Genomic DNA, 25,530 nt, shown 5'->3' with positions numbered 1-25,530 from the left:
CCGCGCCACCCGCGATGTGGACGCAGCACCGGCGGCGGGGGGCCCCGTAGGGGCGGGCGCGCCCCCAGCCCTGCGGGGACCCGGCTCCGCGGGGCGCTCGGCCTCTGGCGGAGACTCCGACCGGGGCAGCGGCCGCTGCAGCAGCGCGTCGGCTCGCCCGTGCCCCGGGGGCTGCAGGGGGATGCGCCCTTAGCCGCTCTCTGCGCGCGGCCCGGACCTGCGCCTGACAAGCCCCCGCGCACCCGCCCCTGGCTGGACAAACTTGTTGGACTTGTTTTTCCGGCGCCGGCTGCTCCCCAGGTGGGGCTGGCCGAGTTCGGCTTTGGGGGGCAGAGTAAAGGGGCTCGGGCCCAGCCTGCGCCTCTGGAATTTTCAACGCTCCTGCCCCAGCGCAGCCCCACGGACTAACGGGGCGGGTTGAGGGTCACAGCCCGGAGCCACGCAGCGGTAGGGCGGCTAGACCAGGCCGGAGTTACCCTCCTGCGCCAAATAACCATTAATTCGCTAGTTTTTGCTCTATTCTCCCCCCACCCCCCACCCCCGGCTGATTTGTTTTTCCCATTGGAAGGCATCGCTGATTCCTCGGGCTGCCCCACGGAGATATGGCCATGGTGGCTGGAGGCTGGGGAGACCCGAACGGAGACACCAACGGGGTGGACAAGGGTTACCCCAGGACCTCCGAAGAGGACTCGGTGTCGCCCCAAGGTGGGGTGAGCGACCAGGAGCACGGGGACGAGGACAAACCGGGCATCCAGGTGGACTGCACGGTGTGCGGGGACAAGTCCAGTGGGAAGCACTACGGGGTCTTCACCTGCGAGGGCTGCAAGAGCTTCTTCAAGCGGAGCATCCGGAGGAACCTGAGTTACACCTGCAGGTAGGGGCTCACCTGGCGGGCCTGGGGCCTGCCTGGGTTTGACCGCTAGAATCAGAGACTTGTAGGCCTGGAAGGGACCTCGAGAGGTCATCTAGTCCAGTCCCTGCCCTCATGGCAGCACCGAGTACTATCTAGACCCCATCCCTGACAGGTGTTTGCCTAACCGGCTCTCCAGTGAGGGAGATTCCACAACCTCCCTTGCCCCAGGCCTGCTCTTGTGCGGCCATTTACCCCAGTGCAAAATGGGCCCTGTGCCTGGCCTCTCATGTGATGCCTTGCACCAGCGCCGGTGATGAGACACGGTGCAGGGTGCTGTGCAGGCTCTTCCTTGTGGTTAGATTTCCCGTCTCCAGTTAGCGTGGCAGCTAATTAATTAATGGCTGTACGGTTCTCTGCAAACGTGCAGCGGTTGTTATTCTGAATCATTAGGTTCCCCAGCGCCTCAGCGGAAAGCAGCCTTTTAAAAAACTTGATGTGGCGGCTAATTCGAACCAAAAGCACAAATCCCCTTCTGTTACGGAGCTCGATTCTCCTCTCACTCCGGTGTAAATCGGGAGTAACTCTTAAAATCAATAGGGGTACAGTAACTGGTTAGTGGCCGTGACTCCTCTTAGAAGAAAAATACTTTTCAAGGCAGAGAAGTAAATACAAGGCAGATCTAGGCTCACATGCATGTATGGTACTGTAACAAGCCCTAGGCGTTCTTGCAAATCAAATTTTGCATAACGGTACTTGCTAAACCAGTAGATTCCATAAGAATGGCTACCTACCAGCTTGGGTACACAAGTGATTTCCTCAGCATTGCATCTGAGTGTCTATATTAACAGAAATAGTCATTCACAGTCCTGGTCACGGTGGAAGTCATGAGACTCAAACCTGATCAAAGAGCAAGTTGTGCTGCTGTATTTATCGTGCCGTTTCTGACCCGCTCTGCTCTCAGTTCGTGTGGCCCAGATTCAAACTCCCCTATGTACCGTTCGGTACCTCCTCTTAGCTGGGGGTGAGATTGATTTCCTCTTTATCGTCAGTTCTTAACAGCAAAAATGCTGTCATGTGAAACTGACGTTAGGAACCTTGTGTGCATGAAATTAATCCTGCAGCTGTTAAACTTTGTGCAATTTTTTTTGTCCCCTGCACTTTGGGTTTTGGAAGGTTGCGATATCCTAAAAACCTGCTGTATGTTGCCACCGCTATGAATTCTGGGCATGTGGACACAACACATTCAGTGAACTGTCCCGTGCCCCTGTTTCCCCAAATCCTGATAATGATGCTTACCTACTTTGTAAAGTGCTTTGATATCTACCGATGAAAAGCACTAGATAAGAGCTACCTATTCTTGTTACTTGAAGACTGGATATATGTATCCTACTGAAAGTACCAGCATTCTGAATTACAGAGGGGACAAACGCAAAGAATGTTTGTTTTTGCAAAGAAAAAAGATTGATTGTCTGTTGTTGCTTAGTAGTTAGGTACAAATGTATTGAGAAAAGTAGCACATCCTTCCAGCTGGAACTTCAAAGCTGTAAATGTATTTTTTTGCCTCTTGGGTCAGAGCACGGATTTAGGGGTTAGTGTATTCGCTTTGCACTCAGAGAAATGTAGAATGAAATAAAAATGTTTGTTTCTTAGTACACCGTTCCTAAGCGAGGGCATATGCAATGCTTTCCCCAGGCAGTCCTGTAGTGGGCTTCCTTAAAGATTCACAGCAACATCAAGCCAAAATTGCTCTAATTTGAATTTTAAAAACTGAGTTGGATGCAGTTTAGTTCTTGTACTAAATAATGACACATCCTAATTGCATAATTAGCACCATACACACCTCCTGTGTTCTCACATTTTCTTGTATAGCTACAGTGTGTCTAGGAGAACTTGCTAAGAACTCTTGGCTTTAAATACAACTATTTAAGTTTTAAAATAACATAAAAAGCTATTTTCTTTTTTTAAATATTTTTTTTGGCCCTTACTGTAACTCGAGGCCTAGAGTCTCAGCTGGTAGAGATCAGTTTCACTCTATGAAGCTCAGGTTTTGGCCTGGGCTGTCAGAATGTAATTGGACCAAAAGCACTATTCATACCCCGGTTTGTCTGTAGTGAATTTCTAGCCCTCTTTACAGAAGGATTTGTGATACAAATGGTTTCTCAAGCTCCAGCCCAAACCGCTGTAACGGAGCCCTGGGATGAAGATGTCATCTGATGTTTAGATTTATCGCTTCTCCACTAGAATAACTTTTGATCAGCAACCCATTTTAAATGTGTTAAACACAGCGGTGAGGTTCAGGGTAAATTAATTCCTGTATGAACGGTTGTCGAATCCGTACGTGGCTCATCTCTGGAGTCATGTAAAAATTAGGATATTCATGTCAGGATTCCAAGGTATAACCAAATGCTTTCACTCACACCGGCAACGGGTGGGATTTCTTTGCAGATTGACTGGCCACCATGCATGGTTTACATTTTTTCCCCTGCCTTTCACTTGATCATGCGTTATTTTGCTAGTGATCCCGTTGAAACTATAAAGTCAGAACCAATCCTCTGCTTCATTTGCATGCTTTTATACCATCCTCATGTCTATGCCTCGTCCCCCTTGACAAACTAAGGTGCAAATTCTCAAACTCTCCGTGCCCACAGTCGGGGACAGATTTTTCCAAAGGGCTCAGCACCCAGCTGCTCCTGTTGTGACGCTTCCAGCCATTTTTGTTCAAAAGACCTCCGCACCCAATGCGCCGAGCGGCTTAGAAAATCTGGTTGCTTATTTTACTGCCTAATTGGGAGCAGAGCCCTTATGAAAATCAGGCCCCAAAGGGGCGACTGCCATGTCCTACTTACTCAGGAACAAAGCTCAAGGTAGCAATTTGCAAAATTATTTGAGAACAAGGGGCGGGAACTCATCCTGAATGCACATGATCAGATTTTGGGAGTATGTTAAAGCCTCCTTCCCACCCCACTATTTACTTCTCTTAAATAAAACAGCCCATTGCGTTCAGTCGTGAGCTGGGCAGGAAACATCTCTGGCTGAAGAAGGCCCATGATTCCAGACACCGGGGTAGTGCAGCGTCTGTTCTAGCTGATTGCTGTGTGCGTGCTGGGTTTGGATCCCGGAGAGACTCTCCAGATAGCCTTCCCTCTTAGGGGTTGAAAACCCGGGTTTTGTTCTCCCAACATCCATTGCTTCACATCTCTGACTATGGGAACGTGCGTCTCATACCGTGAATGTGATGGCAAACGGGGTCTGAGCGCACAGAAAAGGGCCGTGGCGCTCAAGAGAAACAGGAGGCTACGTTATGCCGAGCTCCGAACTCCTGGCTTTGATTCGGCAAAACCCTTGAGCATGTGCTTAACTTTAAGCATGTGAATCTGCTCATCCCTGTTCATCAAAACCCTTAATGTGTGCAAGTCTCCTTGAAGTCGATGGAATTTCATAGCAGGCTTAGATGCTTTTCAAAATCGGGGCCGAAGGCTTTCATGGGGCTTAGGACCCCTGAATTATTAGTATTTACCATTGTTTTTAACCACTCCTGATCAGAGCAGCAGGGGCTGGTAGTCATGGGTCCTGTCTGTTTACTTCTCTGGTTGTTTTTCCGATTCACATCTTGTCTGGCGTTGACCCAAATGTAAGGCCCAAAGTGATGAGGATGGGGATGCGTTTTCTCTTGCTCGTCCCTGTTTGCACATGCGCTGGGCCAGGAGACGGGCCTGTGAAGACGGGAGCAGGGCTGGTAGGTTGGTTCCCCACCTCTGCTCTGACTCAACCCCCCTTGGCTATCAGAGCGACCCTGCTGAGTCACTTACCGCTCTGCACAGTCTGTAAAATCATAATCGGCTGCTGGAAAGCGTCTGGGCGACTTTTGCAAGCCTCGTGCTTCGGGCTGGGTTGGGAGACCCTGACCCCCGCTAGCGAGCCGTGACTGGGTGCGTGCAGTCACGCTGCGGTCATGGGCCTGCTCCTAGCTGCAGAAAGGGGCTCACGATTGGGCCCGTAGTGCTTGAAAGCATTCTTACTCCTGTCACAAGAATGTCCAGGCTCTGCCCGGCTCTCCGTTGGGCCTTCTCTCATCCCTCCTCTTCGTATCCTTCACCCTTTCTTGCATCCCCTCCCTTACCCAGACGCTCTTTCCACCATTCATCCCCCCACCCCCCAGTGACCTTCCCCTCAAAGCTCCCTCGGGCCCAGATCCTCAACTGCTGCAAGACACACAGCTCTCTTGAAGACAATGGCGTGAGGATCGTCCTGGGTCTGCATAGCCCATCTATAAAACAACACAGGAGCCAATGCTGTTACTCATAGGCTTCATTTCTTTCCTTCTCCACTTCGTTTTCAGTCTACTTACACTGGGCGCTCTGGGGGGGCAGGGACCAGGCGTTTGCAGAGCCTACCAAATATGGGGTGCCACCCCCATTACCAGTAACACTAACGGGGCAGTGCATTGTCTAATGCCCCGCTTGGTCCATTTCAAAGGAGCCATATACAGAGGAGAAACGGGCAAGCTCTGGTCATTCCCCAGTGACTGACCGTTCCGGGGGTGCTGATTCTGCAGAAAGCTGGGTAAATGGGGGGTCAGGTGAACTGCCGACTCCCAGCTTTTGTCACCCAGGCCTTGTCTCCGTGGGACTTGCCCAGTTTTCAGTCTAGCTGAAGGCAGGCGAAGATGGTGTTTGCAGTGGTGGGGCCCCGCTGAAGATGGCGGGGGGGGGGAACGGGGGAGCTTGTGAACCGGTGTCTGCCCTGCACTGGTTTCAGTGGAGCTCCGACAGTTCAGGATCTGGCCCGGTGACTTTTGCCGTTGACTTCAGAGGGGCCGGCGTTGTGTCTTCGGCATGAGCCCCTTCTCCAAAGCGGAGTCACAATTGCACAGGGGCAGATAATGATTTAACCCTGCCTACCCTAGAGGATTGCCCCCGCGAAGCCAGGCAAATTGCCCATGTCGACAAGGCCTTAGGCAGGCAGAGCTGAACATGAGACCCCTGGAAATAAATCTGTAAGTGCTTAGTACCTGGGAAAGCAATCAACAGGCTTTAATGGGGCGGGGATTATGATCCTGTTTACTTTAGCAGGGCAGGTAAATGAGTTGTGTGTGCTGGGAAGAGAAGTGACCCTTCCCCTCCGCTGCCTGGAAAGGCCTGGGATGTTCTCATAGGAAATAGCTGGAATTCTTCAAGCGTCTGGGAACAAAAGGAAGGCTGGCTCAGCTGTTTTCAGTTTAAACTCCGCTGCCCCCTCCTTCATGTTGGGAAGGCCGAGCCGCGTGGGAGAGCAGCTCTGGCGGGGTGGGGGCTAGACCCTTTCCCGAGCAATGGATCCTGGGCACAATTCACCCTGTGCAGATGGGCCAGCCCGGGACTAGCCCTCTGGCCCCCATCTGGGGAAGCTCTTGAGTGCTTGAGCATAGCCCTGTGCCGGGCAGCCCGTTCTTAAGCGCCATCCTGAATAAAAATGCTTTGCTTCCGGGGGGCCTAGGCCGAGTGCTGGGCCTCTGCCTAGGGGTGAATTTCATCCAGGGGTCACAGCAACTCGGGGCAGTTCTTGTGCCCCAGGAGAGCTGTTCGGCGAAGCAGAGTTTCTGCCTCGTTATCCATGTGTGCAGGGCCTGGCGCAGCGGAGTCCCTGTTTCTGTTGAGGCCTCTAGGCCCAGCATTAATGCAATACAACGCTCTGCCCAGTCTGTCCGTCTAAAATACTCCTCGGGCTCCCATTCCTGGAGTATCTGGGCTTTTCAAAATCTCTAATGTATTTATCCTCCCAACCCCCCCGTGTGGCAGGGCACTCTTATCCCCATTGGACAGGGAAACTGAGGCACAGAGCGATCACGTGACCTGCCCGAGGTCCCACAAAGGAGTCTGTAAGTTGAACCCCAGTCTCGTGCCCTATCATCCCCACCCTCCCCCGTACTTACCTAACAAAACACATGTCTCCTCTCGGGTCGGCACTTTCCTACCCCCTTGCAATGGCGTGTTGTTGTCTGATTTGCACACAGGTCTAACCGAGACTGTCAGATTGACCAGCACCACCGCAACCAGTGCCAGTACTGCCGCCTGAAGAAGTGCTTTCGCGTGGGAATGAGGAAAGAAGGTAACTCGGCCCACTGCTTTGCAAAAACACCTTCCCCGAATGGTGGAATCTGGCGCTCGCTAGCCAGCCGAGCATTCCCCGGGCATAGAGGAGATCCCAGCGTGTGTGAGGGGGGTGTAGCTGGCTCCTGTGTCAACTGCCTCCCCCACACACACCGCCATAGGGGGCATGGGGTGGAGTGGTGCCATGCTGCTTCCCAGCTGGCATATGTCCCCATGGGGTAGAGAGACACGTGCTAGCTGCGCGCAAGCCAGCATGCTAAAAATAGCAGCCTGGACATTGCCGCATGGGTAGCTGCTAGAGTGCAAGCCTGCCTAACACACCTAACAACGCTCCCAGCTGCAGGGTGGATGGACCCCTAGAGACCAGAGCAAGGGGACGTAACTAAGAGCAACCTCTGAGCTGCTCTATCTTACGCCGACAGGCTGTGGCCAATGCAAAGGCACTGTGAGAATCAGTGCAGAGTATATCTAGGCCTGTCCTCCCCAGCGTGCATTGGTGCATCTTAATGAGGCCCAGATTTGCGAGAGTTCTCAGCCCCCAGCGGCTCCCATTGTGACGCTGATGGCCGGATTTCCAAGAGCCCTCCGCAGCCAGCGAGCATTCTTGAAAACCCAGCCGCTTGGGTTGATGCCTAATGGAAACCGAGCTTTCTGGAAAGCCAGGCCCTCGGGGCACGAGTTAGAGCACTGCTCTGGACCAGCTGGAATGCCAGTTCTTGAATTGCTGTTGCTTGGAAACGGGAGGCGGGCTGGTGGTTAACTGTTAGCTGGGATTTCATCAAGGCTTTAGGCTACCAAAACCCACTGAAGTTCCAGGGGAGACTGGACAGCCAAGAGGGCCCTTTGAAAATGCCAGCCGTCGTCTGCGTGGATCAGCACCGGGGGCGGTCAGTTACATGCCTCCTGGATGGGTTGTTTTCAAAGCGCAGAGGGCAGCTAGGTGCCCAAATCCCAGTGGACACCCATGGGATTTGGGTGCCTAACGCTTGTCTCTGCCTTTGAAAACCTCCTCTAGTATTTTTAAACACTGCCTGTTCCCTGCAACTAAACTAACCCCTCCGGTGTCAGGAAGGGGCTAGGAATTGGCCATACCTCCCCCACCGGGGCTTCCTCTGCCACGAAGGGGATTGCCTGCTGGGGTAGGACCAGCGTAATGGCCCTGTCCTGCTTCCCACAGCAGCTCCCAGTCTACGGGCATGTTCCGGGAAGGAGCGGGCCCCCTGCAATCCAGCTACTCTGGCCTGTAGGACGGGACCGTTGGAGCCGGGCAACAGTTAGAGCAGTGCCCGGGGCTGCTCTAGTTTGAGTGTGTGGTCAACAGGATCCCAGCATCCCCATAACCTGGGAGGTGCAAAGGTGGTATAAACTCCCCCCTCTCCCTCAGCCCTCTCCAGGAGCTGTGCCTCCAGGGCTCTGCCGGGCTCACAATCCGAACCAGTGCCTTTTGAGATGGGGACGAGAGTAAAATCCCCCCCCAAATGCACCATGCCCTGCCTCGGACAGAGCAGCTGCAGATTCTCCTTTTGTTTGGCTTTTAGAACTAGTAAAAGCTGCTCACCAGCTGCCTAGAAAACCAGGTGAGTAAATGCTACAGCAGAGGGGGTGGTTGCTGGATCAGATCCCGAAGCTGAGGCCCAGCCAAACGGCCTGTAAATCCCAAGGCACGCGCTTCCCCAAGATGTGACTGGACATGTTCTAGGGAGGATTAGAAACTCCAGGCCTGATCTCCTCTCTCTCTCGCCCTAGCTTCGCAAGGGTGCAGTGGAATTGCTCCTGCTTTGTGCCAGCGGGAGCAGAACTGGGGCCTCTGGGAAACGGGGGTAGATTTTTAATCAGCGTTAAAACCAGCCCTGGGGGTGGGTGGGTGGGTTGGGGGAGACAGGAACTCCTGGTTCCTTCTCTTCGTAAGTTACATTCCACCCCCTACAATTTATACCAGTTGAGGATTTTGCCCCCCATGTATCTTGTGCACCGTTGATGACATGCCAGGGACTGCAGTTGGAGAGACGGAGCTAACACCCTTCTGCTGGTTTGATGCCAGCAAGACTCCTTTGAAGTCAGCGGAATTGCCCCAAGGAAACACAGTCGAGGATCTGGCCCTTACCACGATGTCCCATGGAGCGCACCTGCCACCCCAGGAGCCGGCCAGGAAATCCCCGTGCTGATTGTGGTATCTGGGAGCAGCCGTTATTGTCACAGTGAAATCCCAGTCTCAGGGCAGAATACAAAACCATTTCAATCTGCCCTTGGGCGGCTCCTGTACCAGTCCAACAGGTGGTGTTTGTTTGGAAAGCCAAAGCCTTGGCTAGATTCGGTGACTCACCTGGAGCCTTGTACCAGACCACCTGACCTAGCAGCTTTAAAGGTCGCAGATGGAAACCGAGACGAACTTAGAATAATCCTTTGCAGTTCCAATATTGACTCAGTTATGCAAATTTCTGTGGCAATGTATCGGGGCGGGGGGGCGTACGGCGCAGCAGATGGCGTTGGCGGCTGTTCTCTTTATCTTGGGCATCGTGTTGCATTGAGAGTAGAACCCAGAACATTTAAAAGCATTTCTTGAGTCAGTTTCCCAACTTTCCAGAGCTGGAGAGCAGAGGAATCCTCGTTCCTCAGCACCCTCTCTCCTCCCGTTAATGCGGGGGCCCCGCCTCGATCAGGAACTCCTCTGTGCCGTGTCATAAGGCGCAGTCAAGGAGCCAGGCAGTGGACTCGAGAGGTGGCAAACTTAGCAAACCCTTTCCCACAACACGCCGTTGGCCAGTGGCACTCATTGCCATAAGATAGCACTGACGCTCCGAATGCAGCAGAGTGGTTTTTAACTGAGGCAGAACATTTTTATGGAGAATGAGAATATCCAAAGTTGTTGTAGGAAGCATTAAAAATAACCAAGAGCTTTGGAGTGGCTATACATCCTCATGCTTCAGGGCATAAACCAATGGAGGACAGGAAGGAATTTCCCCCAATTTTCCCATAACTGTCCACTGCGGGGTTTCTTGTGCCTTCCTTTGAAGCAGCTTGTTTTGGCCACTGTCGGAAGCTACAGGACTAAATGGACCATGGGTCTGATCCAGTTTGGCCATTCCAAGAGCCTAGGTTTGCAATCTTCATTTGAACAAAAGAGTTTAGGCCAGAGTTTTCAGAAGCAGCCACTCATTCAGGGTGCTTGACTTGAGACCCCAGCTGCCTGATTTTTCAGAGGGGCTGCTGCCACTGTTGCTCCACGAGGTCTGAGAGCAGAGCTGGCCGGACAGGATGGCTAGCTGCAAGCATTGAGGTTTCACTAGGGCCTTGGGGGTTGCTTGGAAAGGGAGTGACAAGAAACAGAGTCCTGCTGGGAAGAGCTGACAAGGGTTTTGAGCAGTGGAGCTGGCAGAGTGATTTGCACAAGGGGAAACATAGGACATTAGAGACCTACTTAGAGTAGCACGTGCGAACCCCCATCAGGGATCAAAGATCTATTGTGGGAGGTGCTGTACAAACCACCGAAGACCACAGTCCCCATCCCAGATTCCCCACCCACCCTGCTCCTTGTGCCATTGTTGACACCAGTGCAAAGTGAAACACTATGGATGTTCCTCGGTGGCATTTCACACCCAATTTGTCTTGGTGTCAGACCACAAGGTGCAAGGCCGGGGTCAGAGAGGATGTGATGAGAGGCAGGGTGGGGGAAGGATGGGTAACAGCATGAACAGAGTTTAGCAGACAAAGGAGACGTGAGTTTTAAATTCACCACCCGCCTTTTGCTTGATGTCAGGCAGTATTTGTATTTAATAGTCTCTAGTTCTTCTCTAGCGCTTTTCACCTCTGGACCTCAAAGTGCTTTCCGCGGGAGGTCAGGCTCATTCACCCCCCCTGTGAAATGGGGAAACTGAGGCACGGAGCGGGGCAGTGACATCCCCAAGGTCTCCCAGCAGGCCAGGCCAGCTGGGACTAGAACGAGAGGAACAAGAAATTCTTCGCTCCTCTCCTGAAGCTCTTTGACGTGCACAGCCACGTTTCCAGTGGCATTCAGTAAGATTGGGTGCCTCTGCTGGCCAGATTCCCAGCTGGTATAAATCAGGAGGGAGCCCATTGCATCTGATTTTCAGAGGGGCCGGGCCCCCATGAAATTAGCACCTCCTGCTTGCAGTCGCTTTCCTTTTCCACGGCATCCCTTCCCTCCCCGTGTCTGCGGGTTGTCAGCATAGGCTACAGGTTTGGAGACAAGGCGCGTGCTGTCTGTCATGACTTAAGGTTCTGTGCTTGCCAGTGAAGTCACGTGCGTGACATCTGTTAATGAGCACGGCGAGAGCAGCTGTGCGCCGGGCCCCAGCGGGCAGCGACACTCGGTGGATTTCAGGCTGTGCTCAAGGTAACAGATTTAGGCCCCGAGTCAGCAAAACCCTTACGCACCCGCTTGAGTTGTTTACGCTGCTTAAGTGAATCGGGGCCACAGGACAGATCCTCTGCCGGTGTAAATGGGTGTGGCCCCTCCGGGGATCTGACCCAACAACTGGACGGGTGAGGGAAGTGCCCAGGCTGGCCTGTCTTGCAAGCTTGAAATGCTTGGATCTCCCCGGGCTGGAAGTTGGGGGTGGGGGAGTTTCAGCTACGTTCGTGGGACCGAAGTCCATTCTTGATGCCCATGACAAGACTCCCGGGCCATTCCCACTAGAAAGGGGCCAGCACTTGCCACTTAGCTGTGTAAAGTTGGATGCTTCGATGAGCATCCTGGTTTGCAGCGGTGCTCTGCTGAGCCCAATGGGAATTTCTCAGTGCACACTGGACTGGGACTCAGGAGATCTAGGTCCTCTCTTCCTGGCTCTGCCACTGGTCTGCTGGGTGACCTTGGGCAAGTCCTTTCCCCTCCCCGTGCCTCAGTTTCTCCATGCGACACACTTTGCGCTCTACTGATATAAAGCACTAGGTAGTATTATTGAAGCTGCCTAAATATGGAACTAGGTACCTAACTTTAAGTACTCAACTTGAAAATCACAACCATTGTTCTGGCCAGATTCCACCTTGCTGTGGGCAAAGATGGAGGGCGGTGGGATCCCTCTGTGGTTCAGCTAGCCAGAGCGTATTTGCTTCTCCACAGGCGGTGGTAGAAATGTAAATAGCACAGGGAAGAGATATTAGGAGCAGGACTTAATTTCCTCCTTGCAGGCGAGTGGGGAAGGCATTGTTGTCACTTACTATGATTTAGAGCTCTAATTTAAGTGCTGCAAGAACAGCCCATAAATTAATTACCGGGGGCCAAGCAAACAGTGGGTGCTAACGGGGGCTGAAAAATAGCTTTCTTAGCATGCGGTTAGGAAGAGGAGCACCTCCAGGGTTAACAAGTGTACTGAAGATGTATGTTTCCATTGCAGAGAAATGACCTTGGCTAGCCTTCATCTCACTACAGAGCAAAGGGGAGGAGGGGGGGGGAATTAGAACTTCACGTGACTGCTTGGAGATTAGAAACCTGGGCTCAGTGCAGTTTGGAATCCCGCCTGCTAATGGAGATGAAATCAGCTGTCCCAGAGGCCAATATTCTCTGCAGATTGATTCTGGGTTCCCTTAACCCTCTTGCAAGCCCCCGTGTGGTGCTGATCTCCTTGTTCGGCTCTGGGGGCTCCTCGCCCTTAACCTCAGCAGTCCTCCCTGCTTTTGCTGCTAAAAGCAGGCCTATCACCCAAGCTTTAAATGCTCTGGGGGCCTGCATCTGTCAGCCAGAGTCATTCAGTGCCTTTTGCTAGAGGCCGGAGCTCTGTTGCTTATCTCTGGGGTTAGGCATTCATTTACAGCTAATTAGGCAGTGGGGGAGGGGTGATATCACCAAGGTGCTAAGGAGGTTTATCTTCTTTTCAGATCAATATTTCTAGTGTGTGTAACTGGCCAGGTATGCGTCATGTACCTCTCCAAGGGCTGGATAACAGCCTGCTACTGATCCCAGTTAATGGAGTAACCCTTTGAGCTCTGAGGCCTGGGCTGTGGTGCTGAAGGTTTGAGGCGCCCACTCGGCTGGCAACCCGGTCCTTACGCAAGGCGATTACAGCTCTGTCCCAGTGGACCAGGCATTGCTCTGGGAGTCCGGCTTCGCCACAGAACTGCTGGGTGACCTTGGGCAAGTCACTGCCGTGCTCTGTGCCTCAGTTTCCCCTCCCACCCTTTGCCTGTTCAGACTCTGAGGCAGGGCCTGTCCTGGATTGGATACAAGTACGTGCCGCTCCAAGCCTGCCAGGCCCTGATCTCGTGGGCCCCAGCGTAGACCCGGCTGGACTAACGCATGTTGCGATGGTAGCAACCGCACGTGACGTTGCCGTGTGGGATCTAATCTCTCCTCTCGCTTCCTTTCCAGCTGTCCAGAGAGGCAGGATCCCCCCCACCCACTCCAGCACCAGCCCGAACGCCATGCCCAGCGGGGAGTATTACAACGGACAGCCGGTCTCGGAACTCATCTCCCAGCTGCTCCGGGCGGAGCCCTACCCGACTGCCCGCTACGGCTCGCAGTACGCCCAGCAGGGCAGCGTGATGGGCATCGACAACATCTGCGAGCTGGCGGCCAGGCTGCTCTTCAGCACGGTGGAGTGGGCCCGGAACATCCCTTTCTTCCCCGAACTGCCGGTCTCGGACCAGGTGGCCTTGCTGCGTTTGAGCTGGAGTGAGCTGTTCGTCCTCAACGCCGCGCAGTCGGCCCTGCCGCTGCACATGGCCCCCCTGCTGGCCGCGGCCGGCTTCCACGCCTCCCCCATGTCCGCCGACCGCGTGGTGTCCTTCATGGACCAGATCCGGATATTTCAGGATCAGGTGGAAAAACTGAACAGGCTGCAAGTGGATTCTGCTGAATACAGCTGCCTGAAGGCCATAGCCCTCTTCACGCCAGGTGAGTGGCTGGTGCATGCTCATCTTCATGATGGTGTCACGGCTAGAGGGGCCGGCTGCTGCACAGACAGAGTCCGAGCCAGGCCCCGCCCCCAAAAGGCTATAGGCTAAATAGACAAAGGAAGGATCAGTATCCCCATTTTACAGGTGGGAAACCGAGGCAGGGAGCAACAAAGAACCAGGTTTTTAAAGGTATTTAGGCACCTAAAGGTGCAAGTGGCTGCTAGTGAGATTTTCAAAAGCAGCTAGGCACCTAAGTCCACCAATACCTTTAAAAGGCTGGCCCTAAGTGACTTGCCCCAGGCCCTCCGGGGAATCGGTGGCAGAGCTGGGCCTTGAACCCCTGTCTCTTGCTGCCGTCTGGAACGTTCTCCAGCACCCACTTCTGCGGCAAGAGGAGGATAGCGCTGGTAATATCGCAGCTGCTCCCATCGTCACGTCTAATTGCACCAAATCACGTAATCATCCTTGCATTTAAGAGATGCTTCCCTTAACGATCAGAAAGGATGCAGCCACCACGAGATGTCACAAGGATGGGGGCTGCCCTCGGGAGTCAAAGTTAGTGCCAGGTTCCAGAGCGGCAGCCGTGTTAGTCTGTATCAGCAAAAACAACGAGGAGTCCTGGTGGCACCTTAGAGACTAACACATTTATTTGGGCATAAGCTTTCGTGGGCTAGAACCCACTTCATCAGATGCATGGAGTGGAACATACAGTAGCAGGTATAAATACACAGCACCTGAAAAGATGGGAGTTGCCTTACCAAGTGGGAGGTCAGTGCTAATGAGCCAATTCAATTAAGGTGGAAGTGGGCTATTCTCAACAGTTGACAAGAAGGGAGGAAAAATCACTTTTGTCGCACTGATGAATTCAGTGTAATCAAGGTGGCCCATTTCAAACCGTTGACAAGCAGGTGTGAGTACGTTCTGTAAGTTGGTGCTGTAATTCTGTGATGAATTTAATAGTGTCTCAGCCAGCTGGGAAACGAAACCCTCCTCCCCCTGTCGAAGTGATTGGCCCCGTAACGAGGAGCGCTCTGCTCTGCCCTGGGGAAATGGAGCTTCCCGCTGAAAAGCAGAACTCAGACGCAGGGCCGACGAGGGCGGGGGGGAAGCCGGTACAAAGTACCTGGGCCTGGCGGTCCGGAAGGGGGCCCAGGGCCCGGCTTCCCCCCTCTCTCGTCGGCCCTGTTTAGCCGGTCTGCCCTTGCTGGGGGGCCTGAAAATTTTTTTTCACCGGGGCCTGAACTCGCTCTCGGCGGCCCTGCTCAGACGTCTGCGACCCTGCTCGTAGAGCAGTGCTCCTGGAAGAGCAACAGGCTGCCCTGAAAACTCCTCTTTCTGTGTGTTGGTATCTATGGATCTATATGGCACACCCACCCCCCCCCACACACCCCCACCCCCCCCCAGGAAGCCTTTGCACTGTATGACCTTAGTGCAAAGCCCCGGAGTTGTAATTAACGGATATCTAGAGAACAAGGATGATCCAGTGTTTTGGGTGCTTGAGTGGGACATTCCCTCTTCTGCCACTGACCTTCCTGCGTGACCATGGGCAAGTCACTTAGGGCTAGCCAGGCTTCGTCCCTCGGTTCTGTACAATGGGGATAGTAGCACTGCCCCGAGGGCGTTGTGAGGATAAAGATGCTAACGATGGTGAGGTGACGGGGTGTGCGTCAGAAATACCGCCCATCGAGCCAAATTAGCACGAGGGGGAGGCAAGCAGGCAGGTAGGTTCTGGGAGTTCTGCTGGGCGTTGCCGCTTTCCCCACAGCTTGGTGCAAAGTGACCTTAATTTACTGACCTGCAGGACACGCTGCCTGGCCCGTTTCTCCCCCTGGCTGTGCACGACTTGGGGATGCCCTGGTGACTGGCACAGCTGGGATTTGCCAAAGGGCTTAAGGAAGTTCCCTCTCCCGCTTCCTCCAACACTCAGTAGGATTTGGCTGCCTGGCTCCTTTGGGTGCTCAGCTGTTGGTGGTTGTGGGTGGCCCCGGGAGTGGTCTCTCGTGTGTGTAAGGGTGGTTACAGAGCACAGAGAGTTGGAGATAGAAGGCCTGTTGCAGTGAATGCTTCCTATACACAACTAAAGATCGCGTCAGTGCGCAGGTGTGTGATACGATGTGCCCCCGCACTGCTGCCTTTCCTACTGATGTCATCTCCTGGTACCAAAAAGACGGCGCTGAAGCCTGGGATTTTCAAAGTAACCTAAGGGCTTCAAGCACCCAGGGTAAAATTTTCCAAAAAGCTACTAAGTCACTTGGGGACCTCAGTCATGTCGGGTTTCGATGGCATTTAGGGGTAAAACTTTCAAAAGTACCTAATGCTCGTGGTGTTTCAGTGGGATGTGGGTGCCTAATTCCCATAGGCTCCAGCCTAAAGGTAGCGACTCCCATGTGCATCCTGTGAGCAAGGTGACTTTCCCGCGGGGGGAGACGCTCCATGGGATGCCCGTAATGGTAAAGCCTCAGATACATCAATGGGAACCGGTTAACTTTCTAAGATAAATTAAAGAGCCTTTGCCCTAAGAATGGGAAGACTTGTATCTATTAATACTGCAGCACCACGCAAAAGGTATGTCCCTTTAAGAGCCATTCTAACCTCCAGCCAAACTAGCAATTCGGTTGGCCTGTTTATCCACTGCAGTCGTAACAAGGCACAATCCCAGGGGTCCCTAGCTCCCGAGGGGGGCTAGCGGAGAAACCTGGCTATCTAACACTGCCTGGCCTGCTGCCTCTTCCTCCTTCCTAAAGAGAAAACAAAATAAAAATGACAGGATGGGCTCTTTAAAGGATGCGCTAGCCAGAGCAGCCTGACAACGTGGGGTTCTAATTTAATCACCAGTTGTAGCTTGTCAGCCAATCAGCTCGTTCTCCTGCCCACTGCCAGCTAACGAGACGAAGTTTCCGTCCTCTCACAAATCAAATAGTCCGGGTTGGGTTTTCTGGCGTGTAGCATTTATATTAAAAACCCATTCGCGCTACCCCCTTGTGGTTGGATTAAGCACCCACAGGCTTTTTCTTGTTTTGTTTTTGTTTTGATAAGAGTCCATTTGCCTGGGGGCCAGACAGTAAAATGTTTGGCTCGCAATAGTGGGACATGCGCGCCAGGCGTCTAATGCAGCGTTGCATGGATAGCTACTGAATGCCGGTGATTGGATTTAATTGGGAAACGTGACAGGAAGGTCAAGGTAGCCAAAAATGCAAGATGGGAGTGGGGGAGGCGGGGGAGGAGAAAAGGATGTTCTAGGACTTGTCCTGATTGCATGGCTATCGCCATGTGACAGACGGGCACCGGCAGGCCGTGCCTTGATGCCTTTCCACCTCCGTTTAACATGGCAGTGCTGCCGTGTTCTTAAAATATCTGGGCCGGCAGATACCCCTGCCAGGAGCTGCTGGATGGGTAATAAAATAGAAGCTGGCAGCGTTTCTGCATCAGCTGGCAGGGTGAGTTGCTCATACTTGGAGACTGACTTCAGGGAACTCAAACGAAAGCTGTCAATGCAGGGTTGGCAGGCTCTGCCCGACTACATGATTGTGTTTGTGGCATCTCAGGGCTCCTGTGCCAATGCAGCCTGCAGTGGGAGCAGCGGGTCTACCCTGGGTTTACACTGAAACCAATCTACACCGTCACACTAAGGCTTCCCACGGAGCATTTTTGCAACCGTGCTGCTCTCAGGGGCGATATTGTGCCGTAAGAGGTGGGGAGGGTTTCAGCCTCGTGTGTTCATTTGAGGAAGCTTTGTCCCTGCTGGCCGATTACAGTCTAATCCCTTGCTTTATAGAGCACTTTCCATCGGAGCGCAGTATTGTTATCCCCATTGTATAGATGGGGAAACTGAGGCACGTGGGGGGGTGACTTGCCCAAGGTCACTGAGTGGATCCAATGGCAGAGCCAGGAATTGACACCCACGTCCCTTACACCCCAAGACAGTGCTCTATCCACTAGGCAATGCTGTCTTCTAGCCCAGGCATAGATTCTGGCCCTTCTGTGGCCAAGGGAGGGATGGGAGCGGAAGATCCTGTTAAGGGACTTCGCTGGGTTAATCCAACTCTTCCAGGAAGTGCTTAGATCCGAGGGTGATGGAAGCCCTAAAATAGGTCGGTAGCGCTACCATGGTCTGCTGTGCTTGTGTTCCCTGTTCTGTGCTGGTGGCCCCTGGACTGGGTGGGCTGCATGCCATGGGCCCCGTTCATCTCTCCTGCACCTGGCAGAGCAGGAGGAGTTTGCTTTAGTGTGAGTGGCTGCAGAAGGTGCAGGGCGATTGATGAACTGGCCATCTCGGGGCCTTCTGGGCCACGGAGGTGGGAGTGCCGATAACCGCCGTGCTGCTCCAGTCACAGCCGACCATCTCTCCGGGCGGTGCTGGTCCCCCAGGAGTGTTAGCGGCGGCGCTGGATTGGATACGGGGTAACTGTGAGCCATGTGATGGCCTGGGACACACACAGTCAGAGGAGAGGATCTAGTAGTCCTGCCCGGCCTTCGCATCTCGGAAGTGGAGCAGGACAGTTTGTCTGGTGGGGACACCCGGAGCTGTGCAATCTCTGTTCCCTGCTAACAATTCTCCCCCTCCTTCCCCCCTGCCTTTTGCAGATGCCTGCGGCCTCTCGGACCCTGCCCACGTGGAGAGCTTGCAAGAGAAAGCTCAGGTGGCCCTGACCGAGTACGTCCGGGCCCAGTACCCGTCTCAGCCCCAGCGCTTTGGCAGACTCCTGCTGCGGCTCCCGGCGCTCCGGGCGGTGCCGGCTTCGCTCATCTCTCAGCTCTTCTTTATGAGACTGGTGGGGAAGACGCCCATCGAAACACTAATTAGGGACATGCTGCTGTCTGGGAGCACGTTCAACTGGCCTTACGGGACAGGGCAATAGGAGACAGCAGGAATTCTCCCCTCGCGGTCCCAGACGCAGCTCGGGAAGCCCAGCCCGTTCCACCAGAAACCCTTCCTAGCTGGGCCTTTTGCTGAGCGGTTCCTGCGAGGCCAGAGGCTCAGGCCTACGCGGTTCTTTTCCAGGCCGGAATCACAGACAGTGTGGTCCCCCACCCACGTGGCAACATTAGTTAGCGCCTTGCCGGGGTGTTGCCCGTCAGCACACACGGAACCCCCTCCCCACCCATGGAGTGGGTCAGCAAAGGGATGGAGCCTTTACTTTTCTGGGATGACTTTTCAGAGGGCTACGGGAGATGGCTCTGGACAGATGATGACTGGAGCCAAACAACAGGGGGGTCGTGCGGTCGGGATTTGAACTTTATTTTTTCCTTTTTAGAAAAACCTCTCTGAAGGCAAGGCAGGCTCGAACTCCTGTCCCTGGGGTACCGGACAGCAGAGGTGGGAAATGACTGTGGGCTATTCTGCTGCTCTGCCTGTTGCCTCTGAGCCAGTCCGGGGTGACCGGGGCTGCAGGCCTCTCCTCCCCCCATGTCTGCCTTTTGCGCACGAGCTAAATGACAGATGTCAGATAAAATAGCCAGCAGCCGTCTCTGGCAAGAACGTTTTGAGCCCTAGAAAGTAGACCGGGGGGAGAGAGCGAGGGGCCTGTCCCCTAGCCAATGGCAGACAATTAGAGGGAATAACAGAACTACCCAGTGTCAGACGGGTTAAAACAACCCAGTTTGGGAAGGGAGATAAAGCTGTACGCTCCAGGGATGAGCCAGGGGCAGGGACAGGGGAAGGAAGAAGGGGGTCACGTTAGGCCTTTGCGTGGGTTCTTGCATCATCTCCGCTTTCAAGGCCAAAGGGACCATTCTGCCGTATCTGAGCTGCGGCCCCCAGGCCCGATGCTGTCACCCAGTCATACCTGCATCTAACGCAACGACTAGGGAGAACCTAGGTGCTGGCCATGGGCTGACCAGGCTACTGGGCTAGAAAGGCCACAGGTCAGATCCAGTCTGGCCTTCCACGGGGGAATTGTTCCCTGGACCAGGCGCTCCAGTGCTTTGACCTGCCTGCTTCCCTCGACCCCTGCAGGCAGTGGCGCTTCCCTGCCGTTCAGCCCAAATTCACCTTGGCTCTAGCTACACGATTCCTGGCCTGGCGGGGAGACAGTATGTGGGGGGGAGGGGGGAGCATTTCCTATATAACAGATGACTTCCCCCCTCCCCTCCCATTCATTTCACCACTCTATATTTTACATCGCCCAGCTCAGCTCAAGCCAGTCCCGCTCCGCCTGTGATCCTGTCGGGGAAAGTTAGCAGCCGCTTTACACCACAGACCCTTGTATATAGGAAACAGCGTCTTTCCCCCCCCCACACCCCTTCCTTTTTTTCAGACACACAGCTATTTCCCTCTCCTAATTCTGCTGAGCCTTTGAGGAGAGGTAGTGAGCTTGAAGGCTGCGAACATCTGAAGCAGAATCTCTGCATGGCAAAATAAAAAGCAGGCGGCAGTTATTAAATCCAGGCCAGGTAGTGGGTAAATCACTCTTTGCAAGGGCAGGGCTGGCCCAGATTCAGGGTTATGCGCTAAACCGGTAAGTGGGGCATGGTTTATTTGTCCTGTTGCACTTGCTGGTACCCGTGGGAATTGCTGTTGCAGAAAAGAACCTAGCGTGGGGGGTCAGTGCAGAGCGAGGCAGATCTGGGGCAGACCTCATTCCTGGAACCGAGTGGCCTCTGCCGCACTAGCCACACTGCTCCCCAGTGCTGCCTCAGTTTCCCACCTGCTCCCCAGTGATGCAAGCCTGAGTATCCTTGCTATAAACAGGCTCAGCACAGACATTGGATCTCTGTGTAAACAAAAGAAAGCCAGAGGGGTGGTGGACTTGTCATTTAGAGCGAGCCCTGATTCTAACCCCATTAACTGAAGTCAATGCAGATGTTTCTTAGGAAGGGGGGCTCTGTTTGGAGGGGAGGGGGGAAGGCGCTGGCCTTCGACCATACGTGCTGGGGTAGGAATGAGCTGCCTGGATTTTGAATACCTGCCTCCCCCACTTCCGTATAGATTGCAGGAGACTTTTCAGCACAGCAGCCACACAAATCTTTGATCCAACTCCCTTAAAAACTCCTTCCAAGGAGCGATCTTGTTTCCGTCTCCGAGGGGGGAGGAGCGTGACAGAGGCTCTCCATTAAACACACTGGCACCCACTGATTTTTAAAGGCCGGAGAAACAGCTGCTTTGCAGCCCCCTTGCGGATTCACTTTGCCTGGAGTTAAGCCATGGTTGCAAGGTGCCTGGGAGCTACGAAGCGCTAAATGTTGTTATTACACATGCACGTTGCTGCGCCAAAGCGCTCTCCTACTGAGGAGGCGAATAGGACCCTGAACCTGCATTTTCCAAGTGCGACTACGGATTCTGGGGACACCTCAAAGGGGCATGACTTTCAGAAAGCAGGGGCTGGGCGAGCTCTGAAAGCAGAGCCCCCTTTGAGGGCATCCAGAAACGGTGGCACCCAAAATCTCTAGTCGCCCTTGAAAAAAACGAGGCCCCGGATTCTGCTGTTCTATGCAAAGAGCCTTAACACTAAACCCGATTGCACTTAATCCCCGAGAGCAGGGGCTTTTTGGTCACCCAGGGGCATTGTGGGATATTATCACACGTGGCAAAACCAGCTCAGAGCGACGATACTTGAAATTTTCAAGTAAGGTTTGGTGCCCCGAAGCGATTTTTCTGTTCAGAAATAAGAACCAGACACGCTGCTGAATCCTGCTTGGGAATCGACACCCCGTTCCGAGTCCCTAAGGGGCTGGGAAATGAACTTTCCCCCATCACCAAAGCAGAGTGTTACTGCCGCTGTCGGACTGATTGTCTCCAGGGAAAGCACGCCTGCAAAGGCCTCCTTAGAAAAGGGCTCAGCCAAAGAATCACAATAATAAAAGTGTGTTTTATGCTTCTGGGTGGTGCCTTCTTCTGGAATAGACTTTACTGGACACAATAGTGCGACCCGTATCATGCCATGACTCCTTGTCCCCTGCTAGGGGCTAGACGGGGTAGAGACAGTCTCTGCTCCTGCTGCCTGGGCTCTTGGCCCTGGGCCTGGGCACTTCTCTGCCTCATGAGCTGCCCGAGTCTGCTAGTTAGATGCCACTGTCCTTTCCCAAGCGGCTGTTCAGCTGCCCCCTAACCCCGCCACCAGCTGGAATTTTCCAAGCACCCGAAATGCCGCTGCTGGTTGGCAGTTCTGAGCCCTTGCCCACCCAAAGCTGCCTGGTTCTGAGTTCGGAGCCAGCTCTGAGCAGCCCCGGGCCTGGCCTGGGTGCCCAGCTCGAGCTGAGGATCCCTGTGACGTTGGCAGGCCAGAGGGCGGCTCATGCTAGCTCTCTAACTTAAATCACAAGTGGGCGACGTCACATAGCAACCTCGACACTGTAAATCTTACGTCCGACGCTCACGCTCTCGGGCAGCATGGGGCTTGTTCTGCTGACCTGGGAATGGCCGTGCTCAATGGCGATATTGTTTTGTCGGGTTGTGGGTGTGTTCGGGTAAATGGCTGTTTCCCGACCTTTACCAATACAAATCTAACCTTTCCACACCTCTCCGTGGAACGGAATTGAGCTGCTGGGGCCCGGGATGGTGTTACAGTAGCATTCTGTATTATAGGGCCCCAAAACCCTTACTCCCCCAGCCAACTGGCTCTGTGCCGTGGCTGGATTTTAACGTGATGAGCAATCTAGTTCCATCAGTCAGTGCCCCGGATTAGCCTCTCGGTGTAGCCCACCCTGTCTGTAAAGGGATTTGGGCCTAATTCACCACTGCACCTTGCATGGGCCCTGACACCAGTAGGATGTGGGTGTAAAACATGACGGTTTTCATGGGTTGTAAAATCCTCCCTACTTTGCCCTTGTGTAAACGTGCACACAAGGTGCAGGGCCATGGAAAAGACAAGTCAAGTCCATTTAATGCAACCATTATACGTAGGTATCGGGGCGGGTGACAAGACCTCCCCCCCACTTTCTTGCGCTTAATTCAGTGGTGTAATCGTGCAGGTGACTAAACCTGGGGCCTTTGCAGTAAAATTGGGCAAAGATTGAGGATTAAAATGCAGGCAGGGTTCAGGCTCCCAATTCCTGCAGCGGGATTAGGACTAAAGCTACTTTTCAGAAGCCGTCTGGGCAAGAAGGGCCTTGGGGTTTGAAGTAATTTATAGACAATAGTTCACGTGGCAAGCAGCTCAAAGTGCTTCACACACTGCCCCGCCCCGGCAGCCATGTCTGGGGTGGAACGCAGCAGCCGTTTCACAGTGTAGAACAGCTTGCTTTAGGACATGGAGAATGAAGTGCAGCAGCTTGAGGGATCTGGCCGGTGAAAGTGTGTGAGAGAGAGAGAGAGTGTGTGTGTGGCACTGCATACTGTCACAGCCCCCAAGATACAGCAGCGCCCCCCCCCCTTCAACGAGCCCATAGGGCAGAGCACAGCAGGCCCTCATCCCGCTTAAAGCTCTGACAGCAGCTACAGGCCTGAGAGGATGAGCAGCCTGTGCCACGCGTCACCTCCCCCCGCTCCCAGAAATCAGGAGATTAGCTAAAGACAATCAGGCGCTTTCACAGAACGATACGTTTTGCGGGAGGGTTTTCCCCCCTCCTCAATTTCTTTTCTGTTTTTTTGAGCCTTTAGGGGTCATGATTTTCAAGCTATTTCTCTGCACCCACCAGGGCTAGAGGCTTCTCTCTTGAAACCAAACGCTGCGATGCTCATGAATCCCATGCCTCCAGGTGCAGGTGCTTTAAGAAAAACACCCCACAATAAAAATCCCAAGCGTGGGCAACACAAGGGCTGGTCACATGGTTCTAATGGCTCCTCCGCAGTCCCAGCTGCTATCTGACCTTACCAGACACTAACTGCGCCTTGAAACCCTTGTCTGCAGCGTCTGCAGGTCACATGGGGCAGCAGCCCACAGGGAGAACACTGGGCGGGCAGGGGACTGAGTCCACCACACTGCACCAAATGGGAGTCAAGACGCCCACAGACCAACCCCCTCTCAACCTGTCCTGGCTCACTTGGCCCACAGAACTCAAAGGGCGCTAGGAAGGGCGTGAAAGGGGAAGCACCCAGGGTTAGCAGTACTCACCATCAGGGAGCGAGAGGCAGCTGGCAGCAGGCAAACGGCCACTTTAGGGTTCCAGCAGCTTCTCTCTGCCAAATGTATAGGGCCGCCCCCCAGCAAGGCATGTTATAAGAATGCAGCTATAAGAATGCAACCCTGGGGTGGCTGGGAGTGGGAACTTTGCTGGCAGAGCATGGCTGGCCTTGTGGGTAAAGCACTGGCCTGAACTGGGAGAGGTTGGGGTTCACATTTCAGCTCTGCCCCAGACGCCTTGCGTGACCTCGTCCCTTGCGTCGTTCTGGGCCTTGGGTCCTCGCCTGGCAAACTGGGGGTGAGGAGTCTCACCGCCCACATGGGCTGTCAGGAGCATAAAGTCATGACTGGTTAGAAGCTGCTCTGATACCACAGCAATGGGTGGACAGGCTGGAGGCCAGCAGTGACTGTATCAAATGCACCTGCTGTAACCTCTTCCCTTGCCCAATTTCTACCTCCCAATATTGCTTCGTCCCAGCGACCAAACACTCGCTGACTCTGGCTGCAGCCAATTAAACATACGGGGATTTCTTTTTTAAGCCGATGCAGGAAGGAAAGGGAGAAGCGTTTCATTTTACAGCAAGATGCTGAAATTTAAAATCAATAGATGCCGTTTATTAAAAAAAATAACCCCCGACATCATACCCAGTTCCCTACAGAATAGCACACTGGCATAGGACGTGCTGGCAGCGGTAAAAAAAATTGTGTTCAGACGTTCGCACCGTGCCGTCCAGCTCTATAAAACCGTGGCAGCTGAGGGGGCTATTCTAAGACTGGCACCGTGATGCCTGTGCGAGCGTGAAATCTCCTCACACAATGCCTAGCATGGGCTCTTGCTGGGGGGCGGCCAAGCCCTGGCTTGTCAAGTTGTCAGGAGTGTGAGCCGGCTGCGCTGGGTGACTCAGGAGTTCCCTATGTATTATTCATCCCGGTGAAATGCATCCGCCGCCGCACTCAGTTGTCAGCCCCCCGAGAGACACTTCTGCAGCACGGGGCCGGAGGTGAGGGGCCAGGACGATCTCTGGAGCTTGGGTCTGCGTTTCCGCTCAGCTTGGCTGCACACAACTCAGCTGCGGTGGTGGGAGACAGGCCGTCACCCTAAGCTGGCTGCAATGGGCTCCTTACTGCGGGCTGGCGTGGCGTGCGAAACAGGCCTGGGCTCCAGGGCTCCAGCCGCTGGGCTCCCAGGCTCCTGGCTTTGAATCACATTGGGACGGATGGAGGGGAAGGACGACAGGCATCTAAGAGGGAGCAGGAGTCCTTTCCAGAGCGCATGGGCCCAATCCTGCAAACCTTTCCTGGGCAGGGATCCAGCATCAGGCTTATGCAGCACAAAGTCCCCATCATGGAGTGAAATCCAGGCTCTGCTGAAGTCAACGGCACGATCCCCACAGAGGTCAATGGAGCCGCATTCCCCCTACCGTGCTCAGAGGGTGTCAGTGGTGCACAGGCCTTGTACAAACCCCTCTGCCCAGGGTGAATTTCACCCACCGAGGGTCCTCGCTCCCAAGCGATGTCCCACTGAGCTCACTGGGACTACGTGGGCGAGTAAGGGCTTGGAGGATGGAGACCAGCATGGGAGCAAGCTACAGAGAGATTCACCCTTTGATCATAGAAAACAGGAGGCTAATTTATATACACACCCACGTATTTACAAATTTACATCTGCACACGTACAAACTGAGGCTGCAGGAACTGCGGGCGCATGCTTAATGCTCAGTTCTATTGAATTAAT

The 25,530-nt window shown here is 53.9% G+C and overlaps 1 protein-coding gene across 3 annotated transcripts; it reads left to right on the top strand.

Annotated features, from left to right (window-relative positions):
• Nucleotides 1–522: 522 nt before the first annotated feature.
• Nucleotides 523–18,653, top strand: NR2F6 (nuclear receptor subfamily 2 group F member 6). 3 transcript variants are annotated; one of them, XM_065422077.1, is made up of 5 exons: nucleotides 523–653; nucleotides 723–874; nucleotides 6,846–6,940; nucleotides 13,268–13,792; nucleotides 18,379–18,653. In XM_065422077.1, the coding sequence occupies exons 1-5, from the start codon at nucleotides 603–605 to the stop codon at nucleotides 18,651–18,653; spliced, it is 1,098 nt and encodes a 365-aa protein (XP_065278149.1). In that variant the 5' UTR covers nucleotides 523–602. The 3 variants fall into 3 exon arrangements, with proteins under 3 accessions (XP_065278149.1, XP_065278148.1, XP_065278147.1); XM_065422076.1 differs by adding an exon at nucleotides 8,481–8,519 and having other exon boundaries at nucleotides 523–874; XM_065422075.1 differs by having other exon boundaries at nucleotides 523–874.
• Nucleotides 18,654–25,530: the final 6,877 nt, after the last annotated feature.

This window comes from Emys orbicularis, chromosome 24 (genome assembly GCF_028017835.1).
Source record: "Emys orbicularis isolate rEmyOrb1 chromosome 24, rEmyOrb1.hap1, whole genome shotgun sequence".
Taxonomy (NCBI): Eukaryota; Metazoa; Chordata; order Testudines; family Emydidae; genus Emys; species Emys orbicularis.
This window is presented reverse-complemented; position numbering and strand designations above follow the sequence as displayed.